The sequence below is a fragment of the Thermothelomyces heterothallicus genome, assembly GCF_042370625.1.
Source record: "Thermothelomyces heterothallicus CBS 202.75 unplaced genomic scaffold P884_scaffold_12, whole genome shotgun sequence".
Taxonomy (NCBI): Eukaryota; Fungi; Ascomycota; class Sordariomycetes; order Sordariales; family Chaetomiaceae; genus Thermothelomyces; species Thermothelomyces heterothallicus.
Genome location: NW_027192573.1, coordinates 883273 through 908893, shown reverse-complemented (window position 1 = coordinate 908893; position 25621 = coordinate 883273). Strand labels below are relative to the sequence as shown.

Below are 25621 nucleotides of genomic sequence, written 5' to 3'. Positions count from 1 at the left end.
ATCCATCAGTTTAGTACGCCTCTGTTGACGCTTAAGGATAATTAATTTGGATAATTTGGGCGTGTCGCCACTCATCAATCATCTCACAGACCTTCTTTATACCCCTAACTAATCAAGAAGACAAGTCATCACGAGGAAAGCATTTGACCATGGCGGAACCCAATACTTCACAGAGTGTTGTTCCCTCCCTTCCACTCACCTCCTACGACACAGCCCTCGCCCTGCTGCCCCCCAGGTCGCTCTGGCCGCGCATTGACCGCCTCCGCGCCCTCTACGACAGGGCCTACCCCAGATGGCCGCCCCACGTCAACCTCGTCTACCCCTTCGTCCGGCCCGAGCTGCTGGACGAGGCCGTCGGCCGGGTCGGGGCCGCGTTGGCGGCTCCGACGTCGCCGTCGTCTCTCGGGCGGTTTCCGGTGCGTCTGGCGCGGACGGGCGTGTTTGAGCACAAGAAGGGGAGGGACAACACCATCTACCTGTGCGAGGAGGAGGATCCGTGGGCGGTGGAGAGGTTGAGGGGCGCCGTGCTCGCTTCCTTGGGCGCAGGCGCGTCGGCGTCGGCGGGGGAACAGGCGGGGGCCAGGTACCGGATGCACTTGACGGTGGCGCAGAGCGACGACGCGGACGGGGCGGCGCACAAGTTCTTGGTGGAGAAGGTCGGGCTGCTGCCGCGGGTCGAGTGGGAGGCTGCTGAGCTGGCCGTGCTGGTTCGGGAGCGGGACGGGAGAGGGGGGAATGTCATGCGGCTGTGGGGCACGATCGGTCTCGAGGATGGGAGGGTGGAGAGGCTCGGTACCGTGGCGGCGTTTTACCAAGGCGTGGATCCCTTAGAAGGAAGAGGGGAGGGGGACAGCAATGACGACGTGGACACGGCCGACAGGGACCTGCTCCAGGGCGGGCCGCTGTATTGCGCTGGCGAGGAGCCGGAGCGGTGGGTGCCGTTCGCGCCCCCGGAGCTCGTCGTGGCGAGCTACAACGTCCTCGCCGAGTTCGAGTGGCCACCGTCGGAGGCCAGGTATCCGTTGCTGGTGCGGAACATTCTCGCCGAGAGTGCCCAGGCCGATGTTTTGGTGCTGCAGGAGGTCACCGACGGCTTCCTGTCTTACCTCCTTTCCGACAAGCGGATCCGCGACGCCTACCCTTTCTGCTCCCATGGCCCGCCGCACCTGGACGATATCGAGCCGCTGCCGAGTTATCTGAACATTGTCGTGCTCGCCGCGACCCCTTTCGATTGGGAGTATGTCTCTCTCAACCGGAAGCACAAGGGCGCCCTTGTAGCCAGGTTCAAGCGGGTCGGCCGGTTCGACCGAGACAGGTTTCGTCCTGTGGTTCTTGCTGCCGTCCATCTTATCCCCGGCCTCGGCGACGATGCCATCGCTGCCAAAAAGGCAGACGTCAAAAGGCTTATCGGCTACCTCTCCGACAACTACTCCGGCCACCCCTGGATTGTGGCAGGTGACTTCAACGTCACGACGTCGCCCGGTTCGATCAACGCCGCCATCAAAGCCAAAGCTATCTCGGAACAGTCCGCCGCCGACCTGGCTAGTCTCGATAACCTCTTTTCCGATGCCGGGCTCGTCGATGCCTGGAGGAGCGCTGTCGAGGACGGGCCCGACGCTGAGCGGATAGAAGCAGAACAGGGCGCCACTTGGGATCCGACCACCAACGGCATGGCTGCCATTATGGCTGCCAACAGCGGTTGCGCGTGGCCTCAGCGGTACGACCGGATCCTCGTTCGCGGCGAGGGCCTTCTCGAGATCTCCGACTTTAACATGTTTGGCTTCTTGACGGAACAGCAGCAGGAAGGCGGCTCCAAGCTCTTCGCCAGCGATCACTGGGGTGTCAGGTGCACCTTGAACATGAGAGGCCTTGGAGACGGCGACGATGATCCCTCCGAGGAGGTTTCGGAGCTGATTGTGCCAGTCATCCCTGAGAAGGTTCCGGAGCACCTGGCTTCGGCAGGAAGCGTAAAGGAGGCGCTTGCTGCACTTCAGGTGATCCCCAGCGAGGGCGAGGCAACCAAGCGGAAGAGGGCGCTAGACCTCCTAAAGAGTGTCATTCTCGATGCCCCTTCGGCGGATGCAGCAGGAGCACGGTCACAACCGACCGTGGTCGTGGTTCCCGTTGGGTCGTACGCCCTCGGCGTCTGGACCTCCTCCTCGGATATTGACGTCCTGTGCATCGGCCCCTTCAGCTCCAACACCTTCTTCGCCCTAGCGTCCCAGCGCGTTCGCAAGGCCGCCGCTCAGGGAATCAAGCTCCTCCGCCGGGTCCGAGCTCACACCGGAACCATGCTCGAACTCGAAGTCCACGGCGTCAAGGTCGACCTCCAATACTGTCCCGCCGCATCCGTCGCCGAGCGCTGGCCCGACGTCCTGCGCATCCCCTCCTCCGATCCGGTCTGGTCCCTCTCCGCCCCGACCCTCTCGAAACTTAAAGCGATCCGCGACGCCGACTACCTCCGCCGCTCCGTCCCGGACCTGACCACTTTCCGCCTCGCCCATCGCTTCGTCAAGACCTGGGCCAAGTCCCGCGGCATCTATGCCGCCCGCTTCGGCTTCCTCAGCGGCATCCAGATCTCCGTCCTCCTCGCGCGCGTGCAGAAGCTCCTCGCGCGCGAGGTGGGCGCGCCGCCGACCCCGGAGGCCCTCATCGCCACCTTCTTCCACCACTACGCCGCCTTCGACTGGTCCGCCCAGCTGGCCTTCGACCCGCTGTTTCACCGCCGCCGCCTGCCCTACTCCCGCACCGCGCGGGAACCGCTCGCCATCCTGGGCTACTTCCCGCCGGCGCTCAACACGGCCCTCGCGGCGTCCGTGCCGTCGACCAAGACCCTGGCGGCCGAGTTTCGCCGCGCGAGCGATGCCCTGCGGTCCGCCACGGATCCTCCCGCCTCGTGGTCGAGCCTCCTGTCCGTGTCGGCGGCGCGAGACGAGTTCCTCGCGGCGTACAAGTCGTACGTCAAGCTCGACGTCCAGTACTGGGGCCTCTCGCTCTCCAGGGGCGCCCAGTTCCTCGGCTGGCTGGAGTCGCGGTGCGTGATGCTGCTTGTGGATCTCCACCGCCGCTCGCCGCGGCTGCACGTGCGGATGTGGCCGGCTCGGTTCGTCGAACGGGACAGCAATGGTGGCCGTGACGCGGCCGCTGCTACAATGACTGGGGAGGAGAAGGACGGTGATGCGGATGCGAGGGATTTCAGGGGCTGCTATCTTATAGGACTCGACAAAGGCTCGCCGGACATGGCCAAGGAGGATCTGAAGGTGGCTCTCGGGGCGCTGGAGACCGTACTGGACCGGTTCGAGGCGCAGATGATGGGGGATGAGAAGTATTATGATGCTAGAAGTTGCTGGCTAAGCGCTTCCGTGGTGAACCGGGACGAGCTCGGCGAGCTGGAACTGGACAGCCGTGAGTGGGGGGAGTACACTCCCGGCGAGGAGGAAGCCGACGAGGAAGAGGAGGAAGGAGAGCAAGACGCGACTCCGGGCCCGGACTTCGGGCACGAGGAGCTTGCGAAGAAAGAGAAAAAGAAAAAGGGGTCGGCATCCAAAAAGCAGATTGCCGCTGTCGACCTCCGTGCGGACAAGACTAAGAAGTTTCGCCCTGCAATTGATGCCCTGAACCGCATCCGGTGGGACCCGCAACTCGACAGTAGCGATTATGTGGTCGGATATGAGGACCGGTTCAGCGGTACGCAGGAGAAGGAGCTTTCTTCCTGGAAGAGCGAGCAGACGGACGAGGAGTTCATTCCGCAGCATCGGATCCTCTACTTCAGAAGGAAGAGTGATGGAAGGGTGGTCTGGGATCGGCGGACGCGGCTGGACGAGCTGTTTGGAAATGCACCTTAGACGCTGTATATCGATGGCAGCATCAGCTGAAGGCTGCACTGTAATTGATCTCAGCTCAGACATGCTCCAGAGGTGCTCGGAGCATCAGGTCCCGGCGTCGCTGTCCGCCCCAGCAGCGGCTTCCGCTTCCCCCTTTTCCAACCGCTCTTTCAGTGCGTAGTCCATCTCCCATCTGCTGGGAACAACCTCCAGCTTACTCCTCCAATCATCAGGCGTCCTGGCGAAGCTCCGTATCAAGTCCTCCACTGTCTTCTTTGTCCATTTCCGCGGCTCCTCCGGGACATCAGGTTTAACCAGATCTACTGGAGGTTGCCTCTCGAGCATAGCCCACAACCTCTTCTCTTCGTGATACGTGGCTCTGGCGTCCAACCGATCAGCGTATGCCTCATGGGCTCGTTCAGCGCGGATCCGATTCCTCAGAGCGGCTCGCGGCTTTCCTGATCTGGGATACTCAAACGCCGAGTGAACAAGAACCTCGTTCATCTCGCGCATGACGGCTTCCTTCTCCGCCTCGTCTTCTTCGGGGGGCACGGGCTCTTCGTATTCGGAGGCGTAGGGAGTGCCGGCGCCGAGCTCGATTGAACCGATGTCGGACTCCGAGGCCGAGGTTTCGTCTTGATCGAGCTCGTCTTCAGACACGTCCGTATCTTCGTCCGCGACTGCGTCTCCTTCAGCAGCTTCCGGCTCAAGACCGAGCGCTCGCTCCACCTCATCGTACGACATGGGTTCCTGCTCGCCCACGCTTCCCCATCCCTCATCCTCGTTATCCTTCTCGTCCTGCTCCTCTTCCTCTTCCTCCTCGTCCTCCTGGTCCTCCTGGTCCTCCTCCTCGTCGTCGTACACATTCAGCCTCAACCGCCTCGCTGATTTTGCCCAGAACTTTCGACTGTTTGTCGGCAGTCCCAACGACAACGCCGCTGCTTCAACATCCTGCCTCCAGACTCTGTTTCTCGTGTCAGGATACAGTTCCCTCTTGGCCTTTACCCTCGACTCCCCCACGTAGATCGTCGCGGCCACCAACCTCCTCGTCACCTGCACAGCAAGAGCGTAAAAGTCCTCCACGGCGGTTGCCCTCACGGCCGGTTCGTCCCCCTCGACCATCGCCCAGTTGTATTCCTCTACGGCCGAGTTCATGAAAACCCTCTCGCTCAGTCGCAGCCAGCTGCCAAGTCGAAACAGCCCGACCGCCCCCCGCAGCCTTTCGGGGGGCTCCGCCTCGACAGCCTTGTAGTTCCCCTTCCCGATCAGCCACCCGGTATCCCCCCACTTCCGCCGCTCCACGCCCTCTTCGTACCCTTCCTGTCTGATGGCCACCGCGTCCGCAGCCTCCTCGAGCGCCGCGCAGCACGCCTGGCTTAGCTCCACGGCCGCGGGCATATCCTCGAGTGCCACCGCCGCCGCCGCCGCCGCCGCCGCTCTCCCCTCCTTCTTTTTCATCGTTGCAGCGTTACCGCCACCCTTAGCAGCGGCGGTGGCCTCCTTGAGCAGCGCCAGGTACTCGCCCACTTCAAGGGCGCTCTTGGTCCGTACGCGCGCCGCGATCCCGACGACGTCGTCGGGCCCGAGGCGCGAGAGAGCCTCGAAAAATAGGAGTTTTTCTGCCTCGCTCCAGTACGCCAGGCCAATCTGCGAGGCGGGCAGCGCGGTATCATCGCCGCCATCTCCGTCCCCCCCAGCGGTCTGGCCGTGGTGGGGAGCGTAGCGCTGGGCGGCATCGAGGATGTCAGAATTGAGGAGGGCCAGGTAGGCGTGGTTGAAGGGGGCCGATCGGTGGCGCTTAAAAGGCCGCGGGGAAGTGACATCTCCTGCTACTGCCGGGCGGAGGCAGGATGGTGGTGATGGAGGGGAGAGGGACCGTTTGCGCGGTGAGGACCAATGACCGAGATGGGACGGGGTCGGGGGAACGGTGCTATAGGGGGATGAGTGAGCAAGTCGTGATCTCTGTTTGGGGAGCGGAAAGCTTGGTTGGTTTCCGAAGAGTGCTGGATTTGCGTTTCGGGATCGGTGATCTCCAGAGGCAAGGCCGGGCTCTGCTTCGGAGGAGGAAGGGGAAGGGTTGTAGTAGTAGTCACTGCCTGCTGAAGAAACTGACTGCTGACGACGCTGGCGTTGGGGTGTTTTGGCAACGTCTTCATTTGAGTGTTGAACATGGCTGCCGTCGTCATTGCCGTCGTCGCTATGCTCCTCCTCGTCACTACTGCCGCCATCTTCATTTTCCGCTTCATCGCTTTCTGGGATCTCATCGAAAGGTACCCTTGCAGGCTGGGGTTGGGGTTGCTGCAACTGTCTGAGGGCCATAGACACCGACTCCCTCAGACGGCTGGTGTCCTGGGCGCCATGATGGCTCGAACCGTTCGAGACCATGATACATAAGGCGCGCTCAAATAAAAATGGGTACACAATCCCCGACTTCTATGCGCGGCCTGTTGAGCACACCGCAGAGCTGGGCGGGTAAGAGAGGAAAAAAAAATTTGCATCAGGTCTCGATGGGCTATTCTTCCTCCTATGTCCCTCAGCGATCGCTGGAAGTATGCAGCCTAGCAATTAAATGGGACAAGTCGTTTGCATCCCGTGAGTTGATGGGAGTCCTCACTCGTCTTTCCAACGGCCTGTTCTGGGTGCTGGGTTGAGCGGAAACTGGTTGGAGTCGGAGTCGCACTGTGTAGCCCAGACATCAACCAATTGCAATCGATTATGCAGTGGCTTTTTTTGAGCTTTTGTTTCTGGCAACCCTTCGTTGTCCCCGATGAGGAACGAGACAGGCGAAATAAAGCATAGTACAAGTAGCAGAAAGGATGGGAAGGGGGAAGATGATATGAACAGCTAACGGAAAAGTGGAAGGAACGAGTTTAAAAAGATCACTCCCGAGGGAAACAAAACAAAAGACAAAGCAAGCGAAGGTACAGGAGGATAGAAGTCTCCTCAGCGGAAGGAACGGGTTCACTTCGTTTGCGCGGCAGGTAGCACTTACTACGTACACTTGCCGCACTTACAGAAGATTAACGTTACTGCATGTACATACATAGTACTCCATCGTAGCATAGAACGGGATACAAAGCAACATTTGCGTGAGTGAAATGCGTTCCTGCCCTGTGACAGTTAAACCGCCAACTTTTCTTGTACATTGCTCTCTTAGGTTTCGACACTGGGGGACGATAACGTGTACTCTATGTACGCACCTGATGTACGGACTACAAGGTGTCTGTCCATCGACTGCTCCTTGATGGCAGTAATGGAAGTTACTACTACGGATAGTATGGCAAGAAGACGGACTTGAAGTGGGGCCGGATGCAAGCCTTCTATTGGGAATTCCGAAAGAGTGGGTATCTTGGCACTTTCAACTTCATGCTCAAAAGATCGAGGTTGTCGGGGATCTAGGAGATGAATTATTGCCATTACACGCCATGATATCGCATCCAGCATGAGGAGTTTGATTTGGGCAGCCCTGATTGGGAGGGTGCCGCGGAAAGTGTTGGTGCCCGCATGGCGACCATGTCTGTGGCGGAGGATATCCAGCTCCCAAAGGCTCCTTGCCCATGACGCGCAACATGTTGTGCCCCAGACTTCCCAGAGTCTCACTCTGCGTGACTACCAAGAAGAGTGTATCCAGTCAGTATTGTCGTCCCTGGAAAAGGGTCACAAGCGGTTGGGTGTGTCTTTGGCTACTGGTAGCGGCAAGACGGTACGACCCTCATCTTCCGTTGAAACCCGAGCTTATTCCTGACCATTGTAGGTCATCTTCACTCAACTCATTGGCCGGGTCAAACCTCGCTCGGAGATAGCAACTCAGACCCTCATTTTGGCACACCGGCGAGAGCTTGTTGAGCAGGCCGCCCGCCACTGCTCCCGGACATATCCAGACAAGACTATCGAACTTGAGCTCGGCAAGCTGTCGGCGTCCGGTACTGCCGACATCACCGTGGCCAGCTTGCAGAGCATCTTGTCCAAGGACCGCTTTTTGAAGTTTGATCCCAAGAGGTTTAAGCTAGTCCTGGTCGACGAAGCCCATCATATTGTCGCCCCCGGCTACCTGAAGGTGCTGGAACACCTCGGCCTAAGGAAGAAGCAGCCCGACTCTCCACACCTGGTCGGCGTGTCCGCGACGTTTTCCCGTTTCGATGGCCTGAAGCTGGGTGCTGTCATTGATGAGATCGTCTACCACAAGGACTACGTGGACATGATCGGCGAGAAGTGGCTCAGCGATGTTATCTTCACCACCGTCGAAAGCAAGGCCGACCTGTCTAAGGTCAAGAGGAAGAAAGGGAAAGGGGGCAGTGGAGACTTCGACACCAATTCTTTATCGAAAGCTGTCAACACAGTGGAGCTTAACGATGTCGTCGTCCGAGCTTGGTTTGCCAAAGCCGCTGGGAGAAAGTCGACCTTGGTGTTTTGCGTCGACCTCAATCATGTCGCCGCCCTGACCCAAAGATTCCGTCACTACGGCGTTGATGCGAGATTTGTGACAGGCGACACCCCGGCCCGCGACAGAGCTGAGCGCCTGGATGCCTTCAAGAAGGGCGAGTTCCCCGTACTCATCAACTGCGGTGTGTTTACCGAGGGAACTGATATTCCCAACATCGACTGCGTCGTCCTGGCTCGCCCGACTCGGTCACGGAATCTTCTGATCCAGATGATCGGACGCGGCATGAGACTGCACGCTGGCAAGCAAAATTGCCACATCATCGACATGGTTGCCGGGCTCGAAACAGGCATCGTCACCACTCCCACCTTGTTCGGATTGGACCCTGACGAATTGGTGAACGAGGCATCCGCTGACAAGATGTACGAACTGGCGGACCGCAAAGAGGCAGAAAAGGCGAGGGAAGCGCAAGCCCGGCAGCGTCTTACGGGCACCGAGTCGACGGGGCATTCCTATAATGTCACCTTTACCGAGTATGACTCCGTCTTCGACCTGATCGCCGACACATCTGGTGAGAAACACATCCGCTCAATCAGCCCACACTCCTGGGTCCAGGTAGCCCCAGACAGGTTTATTCTCAGTGGCCCTGGGGGAACGTACCTGAAGCTGGAGCGGATCCCCGACGCGGGACCAGAAGCCCCCAAGTACAGAGCGTGGGAAGTGAGGGCTCTGCCGCCGGCTGTGTCGAAATCCCCCTATGCCGCTCCGCGTGAGGTGCTCAGTGCGATGACTTTCACGGATGCCGTGCATGGCTGCGACAAGTACGCCAGTGAGAACTACCCCTTCTTTATTATCGGGGCGAGACTGCCGTGGAGGAAGGCGCCAGCCACCGAAGAGCAGCTCAAGTTCTTGAACAAGCTCAGAGCTGCGGACGACAAGCTGAGTCCAGAAGACGTCACCAAAGGCAAGGCAGCCGATATGATTACCAAAATAAAGCACGGAGCTCGGGGCCGGTTTGCCAGCATCGAAGCAGCTAGGAGAAGGCAGCAGAAGGCCGCCATCGCCGATGAGTTGCACCGTGCAAGGAAACTCAACGAGCTGGTTTCAGTGGGGCCTTTATCAGCATGAATAAACGATCTGAAGTGGAAAATGGCGATTCACATCGCCTGTGGTTCTATATTCAGATTGGGAATCCTATAGATGGGATGAAACAGCGGGAACAACGATGCGGGAAGGAACGCGGGTCTCTCATATGCCCCCGGGAGATGACCGTTAAACCTCCCTGCACCCGGCAGTGCTTCTGATGCTGCTTTGTTCACAGGAAGTGGCAACTTCAACGCATAATAATGGAGGCGACTGCCATAATTACGCTTGCTGCTTCCCCATACTGCCCTCTTCAACAGCTTGAGTGCCGTGCAAGCAGCGCATACTCGATGCGTCCCGGGGCTGCGAGCACTCCGCCTCTGTCAAGTTGCAGAACGCGCCTTCCTCGCTCTGGCAACGCCCTTCAACTCACCGCAAGTTTTCGATTCTCTCATTCCGATCACGAGGTTGGCTTGCTTAGGGGTCACAGGGCGCTGTGGTTTGGCTCGAGTCTGCCCAGCGACGTGCACCCACCTGGGCTGTTTAACCTTCTGTGCAGCGAAATACTCTCGCCCGTTTCTTTCCCTCCCTCCTCGTGTTCGCGGGTTGAAGATCTCTCTTGACGCAAACAGCGTATCAGTGCACAATTCAGGCAGGAGAATCCTTCCTCACATCAATTGACTTTGTCGGCCTTCGAGTTCCCACCGGCAGGCTTGAACGGCCACTAGCGCCTGATGCATGCCGACCACTACACAGCGGTAAACCAAGAACCCGTTCACGAGGACGAGTAGCTTTCGCTTCTCGGTTTGTCTCCTCTATTGAGCCGAGCTTCGTCCTAAATCTCGACCCGGAACCTCGGTACCTCTCATCATGTTTTTCAAAGCAGCTTCAGCACCCACCGAGACTTCTTCGGCGGCCGCTGTCCAGGGCGCGCAAGACGCGCGCGGGGCCCCTCGCACCTATCGAGACACACTGTTCTCCTCTCTCACGACCTATCCTTTCCTGACGGCCAGTTTCTCTGCACTCTTCCGCCGCCTTCCCGAAGTACCCCGAGCCTTGACAGAGAGCAACCGAGCTTCCGGCAGTCATTTGGATGGTGCTGGACTGCCCCAACCTGATCCCGCCCGAGGCCGTCTCGGAGAGGACAGCAATTCCTATTCTCTCTTGCGAGGAGAGTCGGCCGCGACAACCGGAGCGACTCCCCACCGACCCTACTCGCCGACAACATTCTCTACTGCAGCTTATCTCCAGGGCCCTAATTCAGCGTCATTCACTTCTCCGGAGTGCGAGCCGAGACGAGGGCTAGACGTCAATGCCGAAGACGAATGCCCGATTTCGAGTTGTGAGCCTAATACCGATGGCAAGGAGCTAGCCTTGAAAGTAGCACTGGCAAAAGCAGCTAGTCCCGCGTTCTTGTATCCGGAAGCCCGCCTCAAGCGTGTCGCCCAGCCAGCGTCGGGTTTGTCGGCAAAGAATCCGGTTCAAGAGAAGGGCGAAGAACCAAAGTGCAAAGACTCGGCTGTAGGCTCCGGTGGATATATCGACAACGATACCCAAGACAATAACGAAGAGGATCGCAACAGCAATACCAAGGGAAGAGCTTGCTCTCCAGAGTTCCCTCGCTACATCCCCCCGACTATACCACCAAAAACGCGACGGTCCAAGACCGTCAAACCTTCCACTGCCTCCGCAGGCCATCGCACTTTGCATGCCGCTAGAATTTCAAGAAAGACTGGGCATCGGACACTGAACAATTCTCGAGCATTCCAACAGGCCCGGACTCCACAATCTCCGCCCGTCAAGGCCGCCCGTGTGCCTGTCAAGAATGCAGTCGTCAATTCCCGTCGTCTTCGACAGGCCGGCAGCAGTAATCAGGGTCCGGGTAACCATCAAACTCCACGAGCGGTCATCACGGCTCTCCACCCGACCAGGAACGCATTCCCTGATATGGAAGTAGCGCGACATGTCGAAGGCGATGTGGTTGAAGAGTCACTCGGTCTCAACGATCCTCTCTTTGCAAAGAATGGCGAAGGGAATGAGCCCGAACCCTGCAGCAACCATGGCGGGGACCGCCCCTACTTCTTCCACTTCCCACCGCCTGATATGTGGGATCACAACCGCGACTTTGACAGGGAGCTTGAACAGAGCCGCCCGATCTACGACGGATTGAACACGGACCTCATTGACAAACAGCTTGATGAATTCGCAGCGCGAACTGAGTTGGTCGTCAGCCTGATGAAGGCACATCAGGCGGAATTAGATCCTGTCAACGAGCTGTTCTTGGCCAACAAGAATGAGCTCGCCCATTTGAACTACGAACGCCAGAGGGCAATTACAAGCCAGTACTCCCTTTTAAGGAGAACCACTCCAAGAGAACGGGCCAGAATCATTGCCAGAGTCGCCGAGGCAGAGACACCGTTGTTGGAAGAGCAGGAGCGTGTTAAAGAGGAGCTGAGGGAGATCGTTATCCGCGGCCGAGCCAAGATTGCACGTATTTTGCGGGAAGACCTGAGGGTTCCCACGATGATCGACGAGAAACGGGCTAGGGCGAGCCAGAGAAAAATTATGGAAGAGCAGTATACGGAGCTTGGGATTGCTGGCGCAATGATTGGGCTGCGCGGCAGTCTTAAAGAGCAAAACTATTCGACCCACACCGCTATCCTGCGCTTCGCCCAGCTTGTCGTCGATGAGAGGCTGAAGGCGTTTGACGAGAAGGACAGCTGGCGCATGCCAGACAAGCCCGTCTCCGTCAATCTCGTCTCAAATGTTGATACCACCATTACTGCTGTTCCAGGGTGGTTCACCATCCTCGACGCCAAGGGAACTGTCAAACTGCGTGGTGCCGCTCCTCTGGACAGGTTGAAGGAGCTCCTCCAAATGCTGGGAACCTCTCTGAACGCGGCAAGGGAGGAGCAATGGGCCGACGAGTTCCGGCCGAACCGGCACACGTGGAGGAAGCAGTACCACGAGCCCAATGACGCATGGCCGAATGCCTTGCAACGCAGCCGTGGAGGATGGTGGGTCTGTCGCAGCGGCCCGGACGCGTCCCCAGCCGAGCGCAGCTGCAAATCGTGTCAACCAAGACTTCCTAGCCCGCAAGGCCAGGTCTCGGCCCAGGCGTCAAGAGATCAATACCAGCATATTCTCAAAGAAATTGAAACCGCCCAGGCCGAAGCAAGCAAGAGAGATCAGCTGATGCTCAAATACCAATTGCAACAAGAACGCGAGGATATCAACCGATATTGGCAGCGGCGCGAATGGATTCGGTCGGGCGGTGGTGTCGATGTCAGCGAGGTGCTGCATGGAAGGGATGTTAACGAGCTGAACTATCGGCCTTCCGGTGGTGAATCGCAGTCATTTCAGCAATCAGACACCCCGTCCCGTTATGTCGAACCTCATGATAAACAGGCCCTTGAGACAGAATCCGCTCCTCGGGTTGAATTCTCGCAAAACTCGCCGCTTTTGGGCAGCTTCCAAATCGACGAATTGATGTACCGGAAGCAGATCATCAATGAGACTCCATCCCCTCCGGCTGCCGGCCCTTCCTCATCACCGCGGCGTCTGGGTTGCTCACCCCTGCTCAACGAGCTGCTGACGGGCAAACCAGCCAGCAAACCCGGCTCCTTGTCGGGAGAATCAAGTCAGCCGCCGCGGCGCTTACATGGCTCGCCATTGTTTCACGAGCTGTTGGCCGGCAGGCAAGTAAACGAGAACCCACCACAAGCTCCGCCCCCTCTGTCGCTTTATCGTCTTAACTCTTCACAAGCTCACGACGCTCTCCACGGGAGGCTACCACAAAACGGCACGTCTCCTACTCAACCCAGACCCTCTCAGCTTCGCTCGTCGATGGCGCGCCCGGGGCAAAAGGGCAAAAAGAGGGTATCTTGGCAACTCTGAATCTTTGCCTTGTCTTTCTGTTCTCCCTTTTTCCCTTTCATAGCAGCACACTCCCTCCTTTTGGAGGTCTTCCCTTCGCCCTCTTTTTTTTTTTTTTGCGTCATCTTCTTTCCTAGAGGCAAATCTTCATTCCTTCGGTCGTTGGGTGAATAAAGCGAGTCAAAGGCCCGGCGGTGTAATGCTCGATACTCACGATACCCCTCCCTCTGGAAGGGTCATCGGATGGCCATGTGTACCTGAATTGCTGCGATTTGGGAACTTGATGATGACTCGTACCGTCCTTTACGACGGTTATGGCAGCCACTTAATCTTAATTTACGAGGTTTGTCATTGGGGTTTCCGGACTGGCTGAAAGGCGTTATTGGGAAGAGATTTTTGGGCGGGATCTGGCGATGACGATGAAGAGGGAGTCGGTGATTCTACCCCTATCGATCAGCTCGGAAGGTTTCCGTAATGGGCACCACAAACTCTGAAATGAACGGCCCTGGGCTGATGTCTCCTTGGGTGCAGGCTGGAGGGTTGGAAGCTAGGGAGGGGTAGGAGAATGTGTGTGGACAACCCGCGCTGTGGCCCCTTGCCTCTTTCTCTTGGTTTCCTACATAATGGAATTCAGCGGGTCGGGGTGCCTTTTTAGGTATTTTCTGTTTCTTCCCGAATCTTGCCTCGCGAATTCGGAGGTTCCCTGTGGAACTTCCTGCCCGGTATTGGAAGGTTTCAGGGGTTCCGAACTATTGCTCTTCACATCAGTTGGTTGATTTGGACTGGGGCACCGCCAAAGCTGACAACAAACCGCGCAGTGCATTGATAGAAGCAAGGAGCAATCCAGCAGTGACTGTCTTTAATCCTTTTAGAAATATATTTATTGAGTAGTGTCCGCTACACATAATGGTTAGATAGAGAGAAGCGCAGTGCTATCCTAGAGGATGGCACAAGCAGCGTTGAATGGAGCTGAGACACGGGACATGATGTCTCCGTGTCCGTGGAGAATTTGTGTCCGGAGTTGAGGCCGGTCTCTGCTCGGGACAAATCTTCGACCCAATTTCCTCCGCAATCCGATTCTGGGTCGACTCGGTCTTCTCCCAACCTTATCCCGGCCCTTGCCACTCCAAGTCCGAGATGGTCGCTCTCCTCACCCTCCCTAGAATCCCGACCCATGCCCCTCATCTCCCCGAGCGCACTTTCAAGCATGTCGTGGCTCATCGTCGGCATTAAGTCGTCAATCTGTAGATGCCCAGCCCAGTCACCCTCACCAGGCCCCCGGCGTTGTGGGCAAAGAAATCGTCGTCAGGCCCCGACTCCTCCTTCTACGCCGCCCGCCGTGGGCAATAGTACCCTTCCCAGTTCCCTCCTCCATCGATCCCTCCTTCTCTCAGCTCCACTCGCCGCCGCGAACGAGGGCCGGACTCGGAAGCAGATCCTTCTTCTCCCCTCTTCCGCCTAGCGGCCGTCTCGCCGGCGGGGCTGCTGAATGGGCTGCCCGTCCCGTATGCACTCCACTCCTGGGACGGCGTCCCTGGGGAGCGGGAAGGGGAAGGGAAAGGAGAGGAAGAAGGCGATGGAGATAAGGGGGGGGAGCAGAGGGAGGAGGAGCTGGTGGTGCTGGTGGTGGTGGTGAGCCCCCACTCGGCGGAGCGGTGCTCGTTGCAGAGCCTCTCGGCGCGCCTGCTTATCATCCAGGTGGTGCAGCCGTCGCGGCCCGGGCCGCACGCGTGCGACGTCGGGGTGACCTCGACGCAGCCGCAACGGAAGGTCAAGGTGACGCTCCAGCAGTAATATGGGCGTGTCATCTCCTCTCTTCCTCCTCTCCTCCTCTCCTCCTCCTCTTGTCCTTTGTTTACCGTTCTGCTGTGCGCCGTGTGGCTTCTAACTTAGGATGGACCGAGGAGAAGTTGGATTACGGGTGCGTGCGCGGTTGCGGTACCCCCTTGGACGGCTTGAAGTTCCCGAACCTCTGTGGTTGTGTGGCTGGCGGGGTCTAATCGTTGGTGATGCTGAGGAGAACTGAAAAGAATCGAGAGGTCTAAGAGAATCTACGGATTCTCTTGCGTCTCTCAAAAAGAGGCAATAGTCCCGGGGGAAGAAATGACGAGCAATATTTTACCAGGACGATATTCACAATTGCGCTGGGATGACAAATGAGAACGGCGAGGGGAATAGAAGCCGTAGGTGAGAACGGAGGCCGGATAAGAACACCGACTCTCGTTCTTCCTGCTGTCGTTTCGTCCGCGGGGTGAGATGCTGCGGATGTGAGACACAGATCACGAACGGGTAGCTATACGGATTATTTCTGAGAGCTTCCGCTCCGGTGGTTTTTTCTTTTTCTTTTTCTTTTCCTTTTTCTTTTTTTTTTTTGTGGGGGGGGCGGCCGCAGTTCAAGGAGGGAGAGGATGCGCCCGGGAGTCGGAGGCGTTGCACAGACCCGGGGGATGGTTGGCTGGCTGCGGCGTGTGGTTGGGGGAGGGAGTGGACTGGTCCGCGACCCTCGGGCAGAAAAACATTGGGCATCCGATTGGGCGACAGGCGCCGAAGTTCAGGGTCGCACGGGGATCAATCACCCGATTCCGGTGGCCGGTTGCAGGGGACCGCCCCGGCACGGGAGAGGGCGGCAGAGGACGGGGAATCGGAAATTTAGTTGTTGGATTGGAGGAAGGAATGTTCGGGTAGATTCCGACATGCTGAGGCAAAGCCACGTTTTTTGACGGGATTTGATGTACGGAGTATGTAGTCCGTCCATACAGGCAGATCTGACAAAAGAACATCAGTTGAATTTTTCAACGTTGAGCTCCAAGGCGAAGGGACAGTGCACCCCCGCGCGGTTTGGCATAAGATGCTCACAGGTAGGCGGGAGTCAACTTACTCTATGTACCTATCTTTCCTACGACATTACCTACCAGGTTCTCTGCTCACGATCTGGTAAGTGTTGGACTGTTGTGATCCGTATGTGCCGTGCTGTGTCTAAAATATTCCGTACAAATTAGTCTGTACGGATTAACTACTTCGTAAACGGTGCGCTCCCGGAAGCTCGAGCGCCCCACATCCGGCTTGGCAGGAGCACTCCGCTGCCGTCATTGGCGGCCTGTTGTCGCGTCACATTCGATTGCAAGCTGCAATTGCGCGCTGGCAGTGTGCATCTCGCCGTCGTCGACTTCACTCGACCGTCCGCATTTTCGCAATCAAGCAACCACAACGTCGCTGTCGATGCCGTTCTCTTGTTTCCAGATTTAGAACGAGATAATTTTCTTTCTGAAATTTTTCTCTTCTTTTTTGTATTTGATTAGCATTGTGTTTCACTTCCGCCTGTGTCTTGGTCCACGAAGTTGCCCCTTTTCCTTACAAGAACCAACGATAGCCATCCGGCATCCGATTCATGGAATAGGCTACCCAAATAATCTGCGAACATATTTCACACAGTCTCGACCTCGATCGTACACTCGCACCGTTGGCCTAAACCCCGGCACTAACCTCCCCCCCAAAAAAAATTAAAAAAAAAAAAACATGCCGCGACCTGCCACGACGGGCTACGAGCGCCTTGCGCAAGCCGACCTCTCGGATGACTCGGATGACGACCCTCTCGCCACCAGCTATGCCTCGCTGCAGTACCCGACCGCCCCGCGTTATGTCTCGGCCGACCAGCCACGCTCGCACTCGGGGATGGCAACCCCGAAATACTCCATCTCGTCCGGGCCGGGCATCCACGATCCCTCACGGTCCGGCGGCCGCCACCGCCGACGCGGTCGGAGAAACTCGGGTGTCGATCTCAAGGCCATCAATGCGCGTCTCGAGCGGTGGGCCGACGAGATTGCGTCCAAATTCAAGCGAAGCCGCGGAAAGAAGAAGGGCGAGGAGGAGCATCTCGAGATCCACCACTCAGTCTTCCAACCTCCCGAGGGCGTCCGTCCAGTTACGGCTGAGATGCTGGCCGTGCCCGAGCCAGGTTACATGACCAAAGCCGAGTTCGACGCCATCGTCGACAGCGTCAGGTCAGCCATACGTCAGGGCGTGCATCCCCGCATGATATCCCAGGGGAGCTCGGGCAGCTACTTTGCTAGGAACCCTGACGGAAAGGTGGTGGGCGTCTTCAAGCCCAAAGACGAGGAACCCTATGCCGCGGGAAATCCGAAATGGAACAAGTGGATCCACCGGAACTTGTTCCCGTGCTTCTTCGGCAGAGCTTGGTTTGTCTCCCTCCCCGGGAGTTATTTTTTTTTTTTTTTTTTTTTCGTGGAATGCCTCCCATGCTAACCCAACCGACCGCTTTCCAGCCTGATCCCCAACCTGTCCTACGTCAGCGAAGCGGCGGCTTACGTTCTCGACGCGCAGCTGCGAACCCACCTTGTCCCGTACACAGACGTTGTCTACCTCTCGTCCAAATCGTTCCACTACCCGTTCTGGGATCGATATGCCTACTCGAGGAAGAGGAAGCCCCTGCCTGCTAAGCCGGGCAGTTTCCAGGTCTTCTTGAAGGGATATAAGGATGCAAACGTCTTTCTGCGAGAGCACCCATGGCCGGACCAGTATCTCTCCGGGTTCCGGACGACGGATCCCCACAGGAAGCGGAAGAGGCGATGGGCCGACAGCTGCCGCCCGAGCAGCGCGCCGCACGATGACGTCGATAGCGAGGACGGCGAGGACAGCCCGAGGTCGCAAACACCAGGCCCCGGCAATTTTGTTTGGACCCCCACCCTGAAACAGGCGTTCAGGGAAGAGCTGGAAAAGCTCGTCATCCTGGACTACATCATGCGGAATACGGATAGAGGACTGGACAACTGGATGATCAAGGTTGACTGGGAGACCGAGCAGGTCTCGGTAGCATCAGAGCCGATCCGCCTCAACGTGGATACCTCGGATCCAGAACCTGGACCGAGGCCGGTCGACCTGGCGCAAAGAGGGCCTCCCAGAACGCGGGCATCGTATCCTTACCGGCCCGAGAGGCCCATGGACGCGTCCACGCCCGTTTCAACCGCGCCAGAACCCCGCATCACGATAGGGGCTATCGACAATTCACTGTCGTGGCCCTGGAAGCACCCCGATGCTTGGCGAAGGTAAGCACAGAACCTCGAGACCGAGGCTGGCTGACCTCACCTGCTAACCATTCCCAGCTTCCCTTTCGGCTGGCTCTTCCTTCCAGTCGACCTTATCGGCCGGCCCTTCTCTCAGAAGACCCGAGACCATTTCCTTCCCCTCCTCACCTCGACGCACTGGTGGAGCCAGACACAGCATGCCCTCCGCCGCGTCTTTCAGATGGATAACGACTTCCAAGAGCGTATGTTTGCCCGCCAAATGGCCGTCATGAAGGGACAAGCCTGGAACGTTGTCGAGACGCTCAAGACCCCCGACCACGGGCCCCTCGAGCTCACCCGCCGCCCCAAGGTTTGCGTCTGGGACGACCTCGTCGAAGTCCCCGTTGCTGTGCCCATGCGCGCGGCAAGCGCCGAGATGCGTCGCCGCGCCAACGCCGAATTGGACCCTGCAGCCCAGGCGGCGGCGGCGGCCGGTTCCCGCGCCAAACCCAGCAGCGACATCCTCGCTGAAGAGGAGATGGACATTGGCGCCGCCAACACCTCGCCCGGCGCCCAAGCCGCGTCTGCTCCCCCAACCTCTACCGCAGGTCCCGCCATCGATCTCCTCGGCCTCGCCAGTCCGCCCGCCGACTTGCCACACCCGGGCAGGTTCGAGCTGGCTCTCCAGGACGACCCTCTTTCGCCGGGTGCGCCAGGAAGTAATAATGCCGACAGCAGCAACAGCAACAACAACAACAATAATAACAACACCGGCACTCACGCTCACGCCAACGGGAACCCGTCCCGCCCGCAATTTTCGCGCGCCGCGCATTCCCACAGGTCCCTGAACGTCTACTCACCCGACCGTGGTGCCGCCAAGGGGGAGACCAGCTCGCTTGCCACGCAATTCTACAATAACTCCAGCCGGGCTGCCGGAGGCAGCGGCAGCGGCAGCAACGGCGGGCGGCGTAGCGGTAGTCTGGACTATAGCCGCGGCGGCGGCGGCGGCGGCGGCTCTGGCTACGGTGGCCAAGGGCGCCGGGGACGCGGTGGAGCAAACGAGGTGGAAGACGAGGGCGACGATGTCGAGCAGGACCAGGAATTGGAGGGCGGGGACCTGGGATACGCGGCGGCCACGGGCATGGAGGGGAATCGGCGCAAGGTGATTGTGGAGCGGCTGGAGATGGTCAAGGGGCGAAATCCGGTGTTTACGTGGTGTTGAGCTCATCAGCATGGAGTGGTTCTGTGTTTTGTTCCTTTTTTTTTTCTCCCTCCCTCCCTCTTTTGGCCGGGTGTTGGCGAGAAGGGTGTCAATCAAGGTTGGGATGGATGCTGGCCGTGTATTGGGTAAGAGGTTTGGCGAGCAAGAGGAAGAGGTCATGTGCGAGGCGGTCCCGTCGCTTCGCTCTGTTGTGACTTAGATGGGGGTGTATCCAAGCGCCGCGGTTGTGGCGGCTAGGCACACACACAGTGTTCTTCTGATTCTGTCTATCGGCGTCCGGGATGGCAAGAAGGGCTAAGGAAGGTATGTTACGGGATACACGGTATAGAAAATAAAGCATGTCCAAACGGGTTGTTCTCACTAGCTTCTACCTTGTCTTCCATGTCTCTTGGGCACTTCATTAAGGTTGCAAGAAAGTGTCGCCAAGTATGCACACACCTGGCAGGCAAGGAGGGGTTTGTTATGGATAAATAGGGGGGGGGACCTAATAGATTGGGGCTGCAGGGGAGATTAGGAGGGGTAAAGGAGGAGGTAATAAATACATCCGTACACTACTGGAATTTCATACCGGATTGAAGAGAATAGAGGACTGACTGCACGGAGTTCTAAGGGAGAGTTGACAGCACAAGCTAAAAAGAAGCAAAGAAGATGAAGTGGAGGGAGACAAGAAAGCGTGAGGGACGAAGGGAGGGGGGAGAGGGAGAGGGAAGGGCTGGAGCTCCGACTGCGTGAGAAGGGAATCGGGCAACGCGGAACACACACTTGGCTCCCTCATTTGCTTTTTTCCCCTTCTACCTCTTCTTTCCTTTCCTTCCTACCGATACTGTATACTACGTACGGCCCAGCTGAGCACGGAACCCAAAATATCATGACGGTTGTTGTCTGGATCACGCTCAACAAGCCCCCGCTGCTTTTCGGATAGCCGTCCTTTGGAGGTGGCAGGCTGCTGCCAGGGAATCGGGTATGTATATTCCGTTATGTAGAGGTGGGGTTTGATGGTTAATTAAAAAGAGAGAGAAAAAACATTGGTGCAGGGGCGATGCCGAAGCTAGACGGAGAGCCAATCAAGGGGGGGGGGGGGGGGGGGGGGAAATCCTGTGAAGACGGAAGCAGGGAAGATGCTTCGTACTCACTTCACATACAGAACGCTCTTATCCCTCCTATCACACACCACAGCTATGGTGCAGACTGTTTGGGATGGGCGATATGTGGGTGCTCCGGAGTTCGTGTATGTATGTACATACCTTACATCGCGTGCGGAATCTGCGAAAGAGGCACGATCGTGCAGGCCTTCGAACGGGGCTCCCGGGGGATTGGGCGGGCGTGTTCGACGTCCCTTCCTTCTGTGTCATCATTGGACGGAGCTATAACAGTCGCGCGGTTCGCCTCAAAGGTGGAGGGTATAACAGGCAGGTGCTTTCCGCACTCCGTACATGTGTGCGAGCCAGAAACTGCATGGTGAGTTGGCATCAAGCCATCGGACCGATCGACCCAGATTAAGTACCGGGATTTAGCGGCGCGCTAAGATGGTACGGCACAAGTGAGGGATGTAACTACGGCCCTCTCGATACGGCCCTCTCGATACGGCCCTCTCGATACGGCCCTCTCGATACGGCCCTCTCGATACGGCCCTCTCGATACGGCCCTCTCGATACGGCCCTCTCGATACGGCCCTCTCGATATGCCCTCCTCAGTTGCTAAACGTCGTGAGCGAGGGCCCGCCATGGAGCGTAGTGGAGGGCCGTGAGTGTGTGCCGAGGCTTCAGTACGGAGGTACCTCGTAGTGTATTCCGTATGTACACAGTTGTGACTGACGAGATCAGCGGGACGCTGAGGCAGCAGAGGGCAACCTGTAAAAGAGCCAATGAATCCCTGTGGGCCTCAGTCCGGGGCACGAAACTGTTCGTCGCCATTCAATATCACCGGCTTGGTCGGGACCCATGGTTCACAAGCCTCGATACTACGCTCACCCTCTCCGCCTGCAGCCCAATCCTAGCGTCTGCAGTGCTTGTGCTTGAAATGGTTCCCTAGCCACCCTCATTTCCTCATGCCGTTATGCACGAGCCGAGCCCATTGAAAAGAGAAGGGGAAGGTGGTGTTAAGTACGCATGCAGGCTGCTCAGCGTGTGTGTACCTTCCTCCACATCGCGAGCAGCATAGTGTAGTGTACGCCATATGTATGTACCTTTGGCAAGAATCAATTTCCGCGATACGTTACCCACTTCGCGCAACCATTCCAGCACTCGGATCTGCGGGGTACCAGCGGAATGAGAGAGAAAGAAAGCGAGCAAGGTGGGAAAGCGGGAAAGAGGGGTGTGGAAAGACTGCCAAACTACCGAGCTTCCCAGGCTGGCGAAAGCGAATGGCGCGGGGGTGGTGGAAACCCAGAGAGGCTAGTTGTATGCGAGACATTCTCTGCCATTTTCACACAATTTCGTGCATCCTCATCAGCACCCACTTGCCCGAGACAACTCATTCACCGCGGTCCCGACCGAGAGATGGGTGCGCCAAGATCGGTGGGCTCGGGAGAGGTGGCCGGAAAAGAGGGGATTGTCCGTCAAGGTTCCACAAACCCGGCCGCCTGGGTCGGCCCAGACGGCCTGAGAGAAGGGGGGGGGGGAGGAAGGGGGGCTGGGATTCGAGAAGATGCCAGGTTTCATGGAGTTTACAGTTGTTTGGTGGGGGTTGGAGGAGTTCCCGAGAAGTGAGTAGCACCGCACCATCCCATTTGGCCGTGTCTCGCAGTCCTCTCTGAACAGAGACACGTCCCTTCTCCCACCCGCCCTTGACTCGCACACGCGCGGTGCAAATGCCGTGTTAGGGAGAACGGCGTCTTCCTGGTTGGGCCCCATGAACGCCCTTCCGAGCTCATAGTCATGATCGCTCAGAATATTGCTCCCAGACTATCTGATAAGTCACGACAAACAAACTAGGACGCCTGCAGTGTGTGGCGGTCGTCCAGTTTAAGGAGGTCGGGCGACTAGAGAGGTCGCGAGAGCCACTCATCCAAGCCCGACCCGACGCGCTGGTTGCGGCTATGAGCGCCCTGGTCCCAGTGTGGGACCCCTGTCGCAAATTCTCCTGCCCCATCCACTGCCGTTCTCAACCACGCCGGTTTCGGTTTGGTCCAGAATAACGAAGGAATTCGTGTCTGTGGAGTGCCCTCTGCTTGGATGGAGCACAGTTAATGTGCGTACAGTATATAGGGAGATGGTTGGCGTTAACGACAGCCTGGTATTGGTACAGTACAGGCATGGAGAGGATGTTCTGTTCAATGATGTTAGGCGTAGTGCGGAGGAGATGATTCTTGTACCTGAGGTCGCGAATTTTGTGTTGGTCTTGGATATTTTCCGTCCGACCCCAGAATGAAGTATTTGGAACCTCCTACCGGGATAGCCGCAAGCGATGGACCTGAAACCGGCTCCCAGTGGAGGGGGAACCATCCAATGTGGCGCTTTACAGGGATCATGGGTACCAAGAGGAGGGAACCTGACCGCCTCCCTCCATGAAACCTGTCGTTTTTGGGAGACAGCCTCGCAGCTGACGATCCCTCCCGTGAGCGTTTTGGGATAGGCTCGGTAGGCAACCCTGCAACCAAAGTCTCGGTTGCATGCCATGTTCCGTCTCGCGGACTGAGGTTCGGATTCGTGCCCGCCCCGTCTTTGTTCTCCGATGCCGCCGCGGGCCGTAGGCCCCAGGGGCTCAGAACGACCATTTCGTGATGACGCGGGTAAAACGGCCTTGCCTCTGCCGACGAATCTTGGGGCGATCAACCTGTTCCTACACACATAAGCCGTGAGGGGAGATTCGACCCAACCTTTGCTGCGTGAAGGGCCGTGGCTGGAAACCGATGGAGGGTACCTCCCGGCTGGTTCGCGGGTATTACCGCGCGGATCCTCCGTCAATAGAGCTGGAGACCGTTTCAATTTTGCGGATCCGTTTCGCGAGCCAGCGACCCCATGACCGTGAATGACGGGGCTGGGTGGGACACAGCCCTAGTGTAGTGTACTGCGTACACTACGCGGTAGTGTATGTTTGGAATATATGTAGTCCGTACTGTATGTAGGTACGTAGGTACTACATACACAGTACAACACAACACACCGCATCGGTGTGCACTAGTGGAGGACCCGTTGGTGTGGTTTTGCGCACAGATGTGCGTGGGCAACTTACCAGCCGGGCGGGAGCCGGCGAGACATGAGGCGTCATCCCCAAACTGCTGGGAAGCGGGTACGTACCACGCTCACCCCTGCATTTTCGGCCCGGTTTGCGACACCACGAACGCGGCCGGACATCTGCCAGTGCCTCCACCAGTCCCTGGGCCAGCGAGGCGCGTGAATGCGCGTGCTTCATCCTTTGAACGGCCTTCTTTCCATTTGTACAACGCCGTGTTCGGTCTCTGATCAGACAACTTTCCAGGTTTCAAGAGAGGGAGACGCCGCATTCCGCATTCCGCTTGCCCGCTGTTTCTGCTAGCTCCCCTTTGCCGGCAAAAACTGAACCAAGTGGAAGCTGGTTCGGAAACGGCACGCTGACCGGGGGGTTACGGCAGATGGCCGATGTTTTGCAGCAGCGCCATGCTACTGCCCGCAAGACGGGGTGGGCAGGTAGCCCGGTTTTTTTTCTTTTTTTTTTTTCTTTTTTTTTAATTCCTTTCCCCGGCTGAGTCCCGCCTCGAGTCCCGCCTCGAATCCCGCCTACGCAACTGTGGTAAGCGGCCTCTCGCAGCACCACCAGAGCGGGGCTTGGGTGGGCTTGAACTTGAGGGTGATCCCAAGGCTGTGCCCATCGGATATCCCTCGGTGATCTCTCGAATGACCATGTCTGGTGTGTGTCGACGCTCCCTTCTGCGTGCAACAGCTTGTCGCAACATGGCGCTTGCTCTCCTTGGTGTCAGATTTGTGCAGCCGCTGAAAAGGCCGCGCTCAAAGCTTGGGGGTTTGCGTAGAGGCCACCGCTGTGGAACGAGCAACCAAACACGCTAGGGCCAGCGGGAAACCTCGTTCACTAACCCGGTCTTGCGCATTTTGTTCGATCCTCGGGAACTGAAAAGCAAGCCGATACCATCATGCGGGCCCTCCTGTTGCGCCCAACGGGGGTTCCCTAAGCCCAACAAGTGAGCGTAACAACCCAAAAACAACCTCCTGCCGAGCCATCTTCCGTCTTGGGCAGGTTTCCAGGAATGGTGTGTCCACTGAGGAAGCGAGGCGAACCTTATACTGTGTATTCCGTGAGCACCCTCGAAGGGTATGGAGGCTTGTCAATCCGGACGTCGGTTCTGGGCTGCACCAGACTAAGAGTGTCTTAGCTCCCGGAACCTCCCTGGCGAGGGGACACGTCGAATTCTCCGTTAACCACTGGAGCTCTCCAATCACACGACAACATCTGCAGGTTTCAACCGGAGCTAGCGGCGACCGGTTAACCACCGACAGAGTGGGATGCCGCGGGTGGAAAAAGACGTTTCACCGGCTTGATCAGCAAGCACGCAGGGTATCCGTACATCCGTATGCCCTGTAGGTAGTGTAGAACACCAACGAAAGACATGGCTCGTAAGCGGGGCTTATCAGAGAAGGCGCCGGCCAGCGGAAAGAGACTCCGTCCACGTTGTCAACCGCCTGTAGTCCTGGTCAAAGTGACGCGGTTTTGCCAGAACTTGAGATCCCGCAACTAGTTCGAGCATGTTGCTCAACCTGTTCCCAACCAGCTCTTTGGGTCCCCAAACCAAGCAATGATAAGGATCACTGGGCTGCCCTTTCCCAGGCGAGCACGGCATGCCAAAGACTTGAGCAGCCGTGCGCCAACAAACGTCTTCTGAACGACAGAATCATCGCGGCAAGCAAGCCAATCTGGCGGGCCAATCTGGACGGTTTGGCAAGGACCAGGGCCCACCGAGAGAGCATTGCTCATTTCATACGTGGGAGTACCGCGTACGGAAGAGAGACCTGGTCCGACACCATTCTTGAAGCCCGTCTCGGTGAGCAAGGGGTCTTGATGTATCTCCGCACTCCCCTCCCCCCCCCCTTCCCTTCGAATCCGCATAAGGCCATGTAAGTCCTCATGATGCCCGGCTCTGGGGTTTCGTTTCGCACTCTCCACATGAGCAATTTGGACCCGAATTCTCAGCTTCTTTGTCTCTGTGCAACTTTTTTTGTTTTTTTACCCCCGCAATATTCGCCGCGTCGCAAGGATAGCAACGCCAAAGCCGAGTCGCTGC

The 25621-nt window shown here is 57.8% G+C and overlaps 5 protein-coding genes across 5 annotated transcripts; 4 read left to right on the top strand and 1 right to left on the bottom strand.

The window, feature by feature from the left end:
- Nucleotides 1-149: 149 nt before the first annotated feature.
- On the top strand, nt 150-3845 carry P884DRAFT_277994 (2'-5' RNA ligase superfamily-domain-containing protein; the record flags this gene model as incomplete). Its single annotated transcript, XM_069443140.1, has 1 exon — nt 150-3845. One exon carries the CDS (start codon nt 150-152, stop codon nt 3843-3845), a length of 3696 nt encoding a protein of 1231 aa, XP_069297429.1.
- Nucleotides 3846-3901: 56 nt separating this feature from the next.
- Nucleotides 3902-6393, bottom strand: P884DRAFT_244339 (uncharacterized protein). Its single transcript, XM_069440365.1, has 3 exons — nt 5303-6393; nt 4485-5260; nt 3902-4379 (listed from the first exon to the last, which is right to left on the bottom strand). Exons 1-3 carry the CDS (start codon nt 6207-6209, stop codon nt 3930-3932), a joined length of 2133 nt encoding a protein of 710 aa, XP_069297428.1. The 5' UTR covers nt 6210-6393; the 3' UTR covers nt 3902-3929.
- Nucleotides 6394-7250: 857 nt separating this feature from the next.
- P884DRAFT_224771 (P-loop containing nucleoside triphosphate hydrolase protein) lies at nt 7251-9740 on the top strand. Its single transcript, XM_069439598.1, has 2 exons — nt 7251-7527; nt 7579-9740. The coding sequence occupies exons 1-2, from the start codon at nt 7267-7269 to the stop codon at nt 9331-9333; spliced, it is 2016 nt and encodes a 671-aa protein (XP_069297427.1). The 5' UTR covers nt 7251-7266; the 3' UTR covers nt 9334-9740.
- A 76-nt stretch (nt 9741-9816) lies between these two features.
- P884DRAFT_292430 (uncharacterized protein) lies at nt 9817-13670 on the top strand. The gene has a single exon (XM_069444164.1). It carries the CDS (start codon nt 10159-10161, stop codon nt 13183-13185), a length of 3027 nt encoding a protein of 1008 aa, XP_069297426.1. The 5' UTR covers nt 9817-10158; the 3' UTR covers nt 13186-13670.
- Nucleotides 13671-16353: 2683 nt separating this feature from the next.
- On the top strand, nt 16354-19451 carry P884DRAFT_26538 (phosphatidylinositol 3 and 4-kinase-domain-containing protein). The gene is made up of 3 exons (XM_069441936.1): nt 16354-17360; nt 17448-18227; nt 18285-19451. The coding sequence occupies exons 1-3, from the start codon at nt 16681-16683 to the stop codon at nt 19405-19407; spliced, it is 2583 nt and encodes an 860-aa protein (XP_069297425.1). The 5' UTR covers nt 16354-16680; the 3' UTR covers nt 19408-19451.
- Nucleotides 19452-25621: the final 6170 nt, after the last annotated feature.

Excerpts from the sequence above, each read along its gene's own strand:
- P884DRAFT_244339 (XM_069440365.1), bottom strand. The coding sequence starts at position 6,209 with ATGGTCTCGAACGGTTCGAGCCATCATGGCGCCCAGGACACCAGCCGT. Across the intron at positions 5,261-5,302 it reads GGCCACCGCCGCTGCTAAGG|CGGCGGCGGCGGCGGCGGCG; the intron begins GTGGCGGTAACG and ends AGGAGGGGAGAG. Across the intron at positions 4,380-4,484 it reads TCGCGGACGAAGATACGGAC|CCCGTGCCCCCCGAAGAAGA; the intron begins GTGTCTGAAGAC and ends GAATACGAAGAG.
- P884DRAFT_224771 (XM_069439598.1), top strand. The coding sequence starts at position 7,267 with ATGAGGAGTTTGATTTGGGCAGCCCTGATTGGGAGGGTGCCGCGGAAA. Across the intron at positions 7,528-7,578 it reads CTACTGGTAGCGGCAAGACG|GTCATCTTCACTCAACTCAT; the intron begins GTACGACCCTCA and ends TGACCATTGTAG.
- P884DRAFT_292430 (XM_069444164.1), top strand. The coding sequence starts at position 10,159 with ATGTTTTTCAAAGCAGCTTCAGCACCCACCGAGACTTCTTCGGCGGCC.
- P884DRAFT_26538 (XM_069441936.1), top strand. The coding sequence starts at position 16,681 with ATGCCGCGACCTGCCACGACGGGCTACGAGCGCCTTGCGCAAGCCGAC. Across the intron at positions 17,361-17,447 it reads TGCTTCTTCGGCAGAGCTTG|CCTGATCCCCAACCTGTCCT; the intron begins GTTTGTCTCCCT and ends ACCGCTTTCCAG. Across the intron at positions 18,228-18,284 it reads CACCCCGATGCTTGGCGAAG|CTTCCCTTTCGGCTGGCTCT; the intron begins GTAAGCACAGAA and ends AACCATTCCCAG.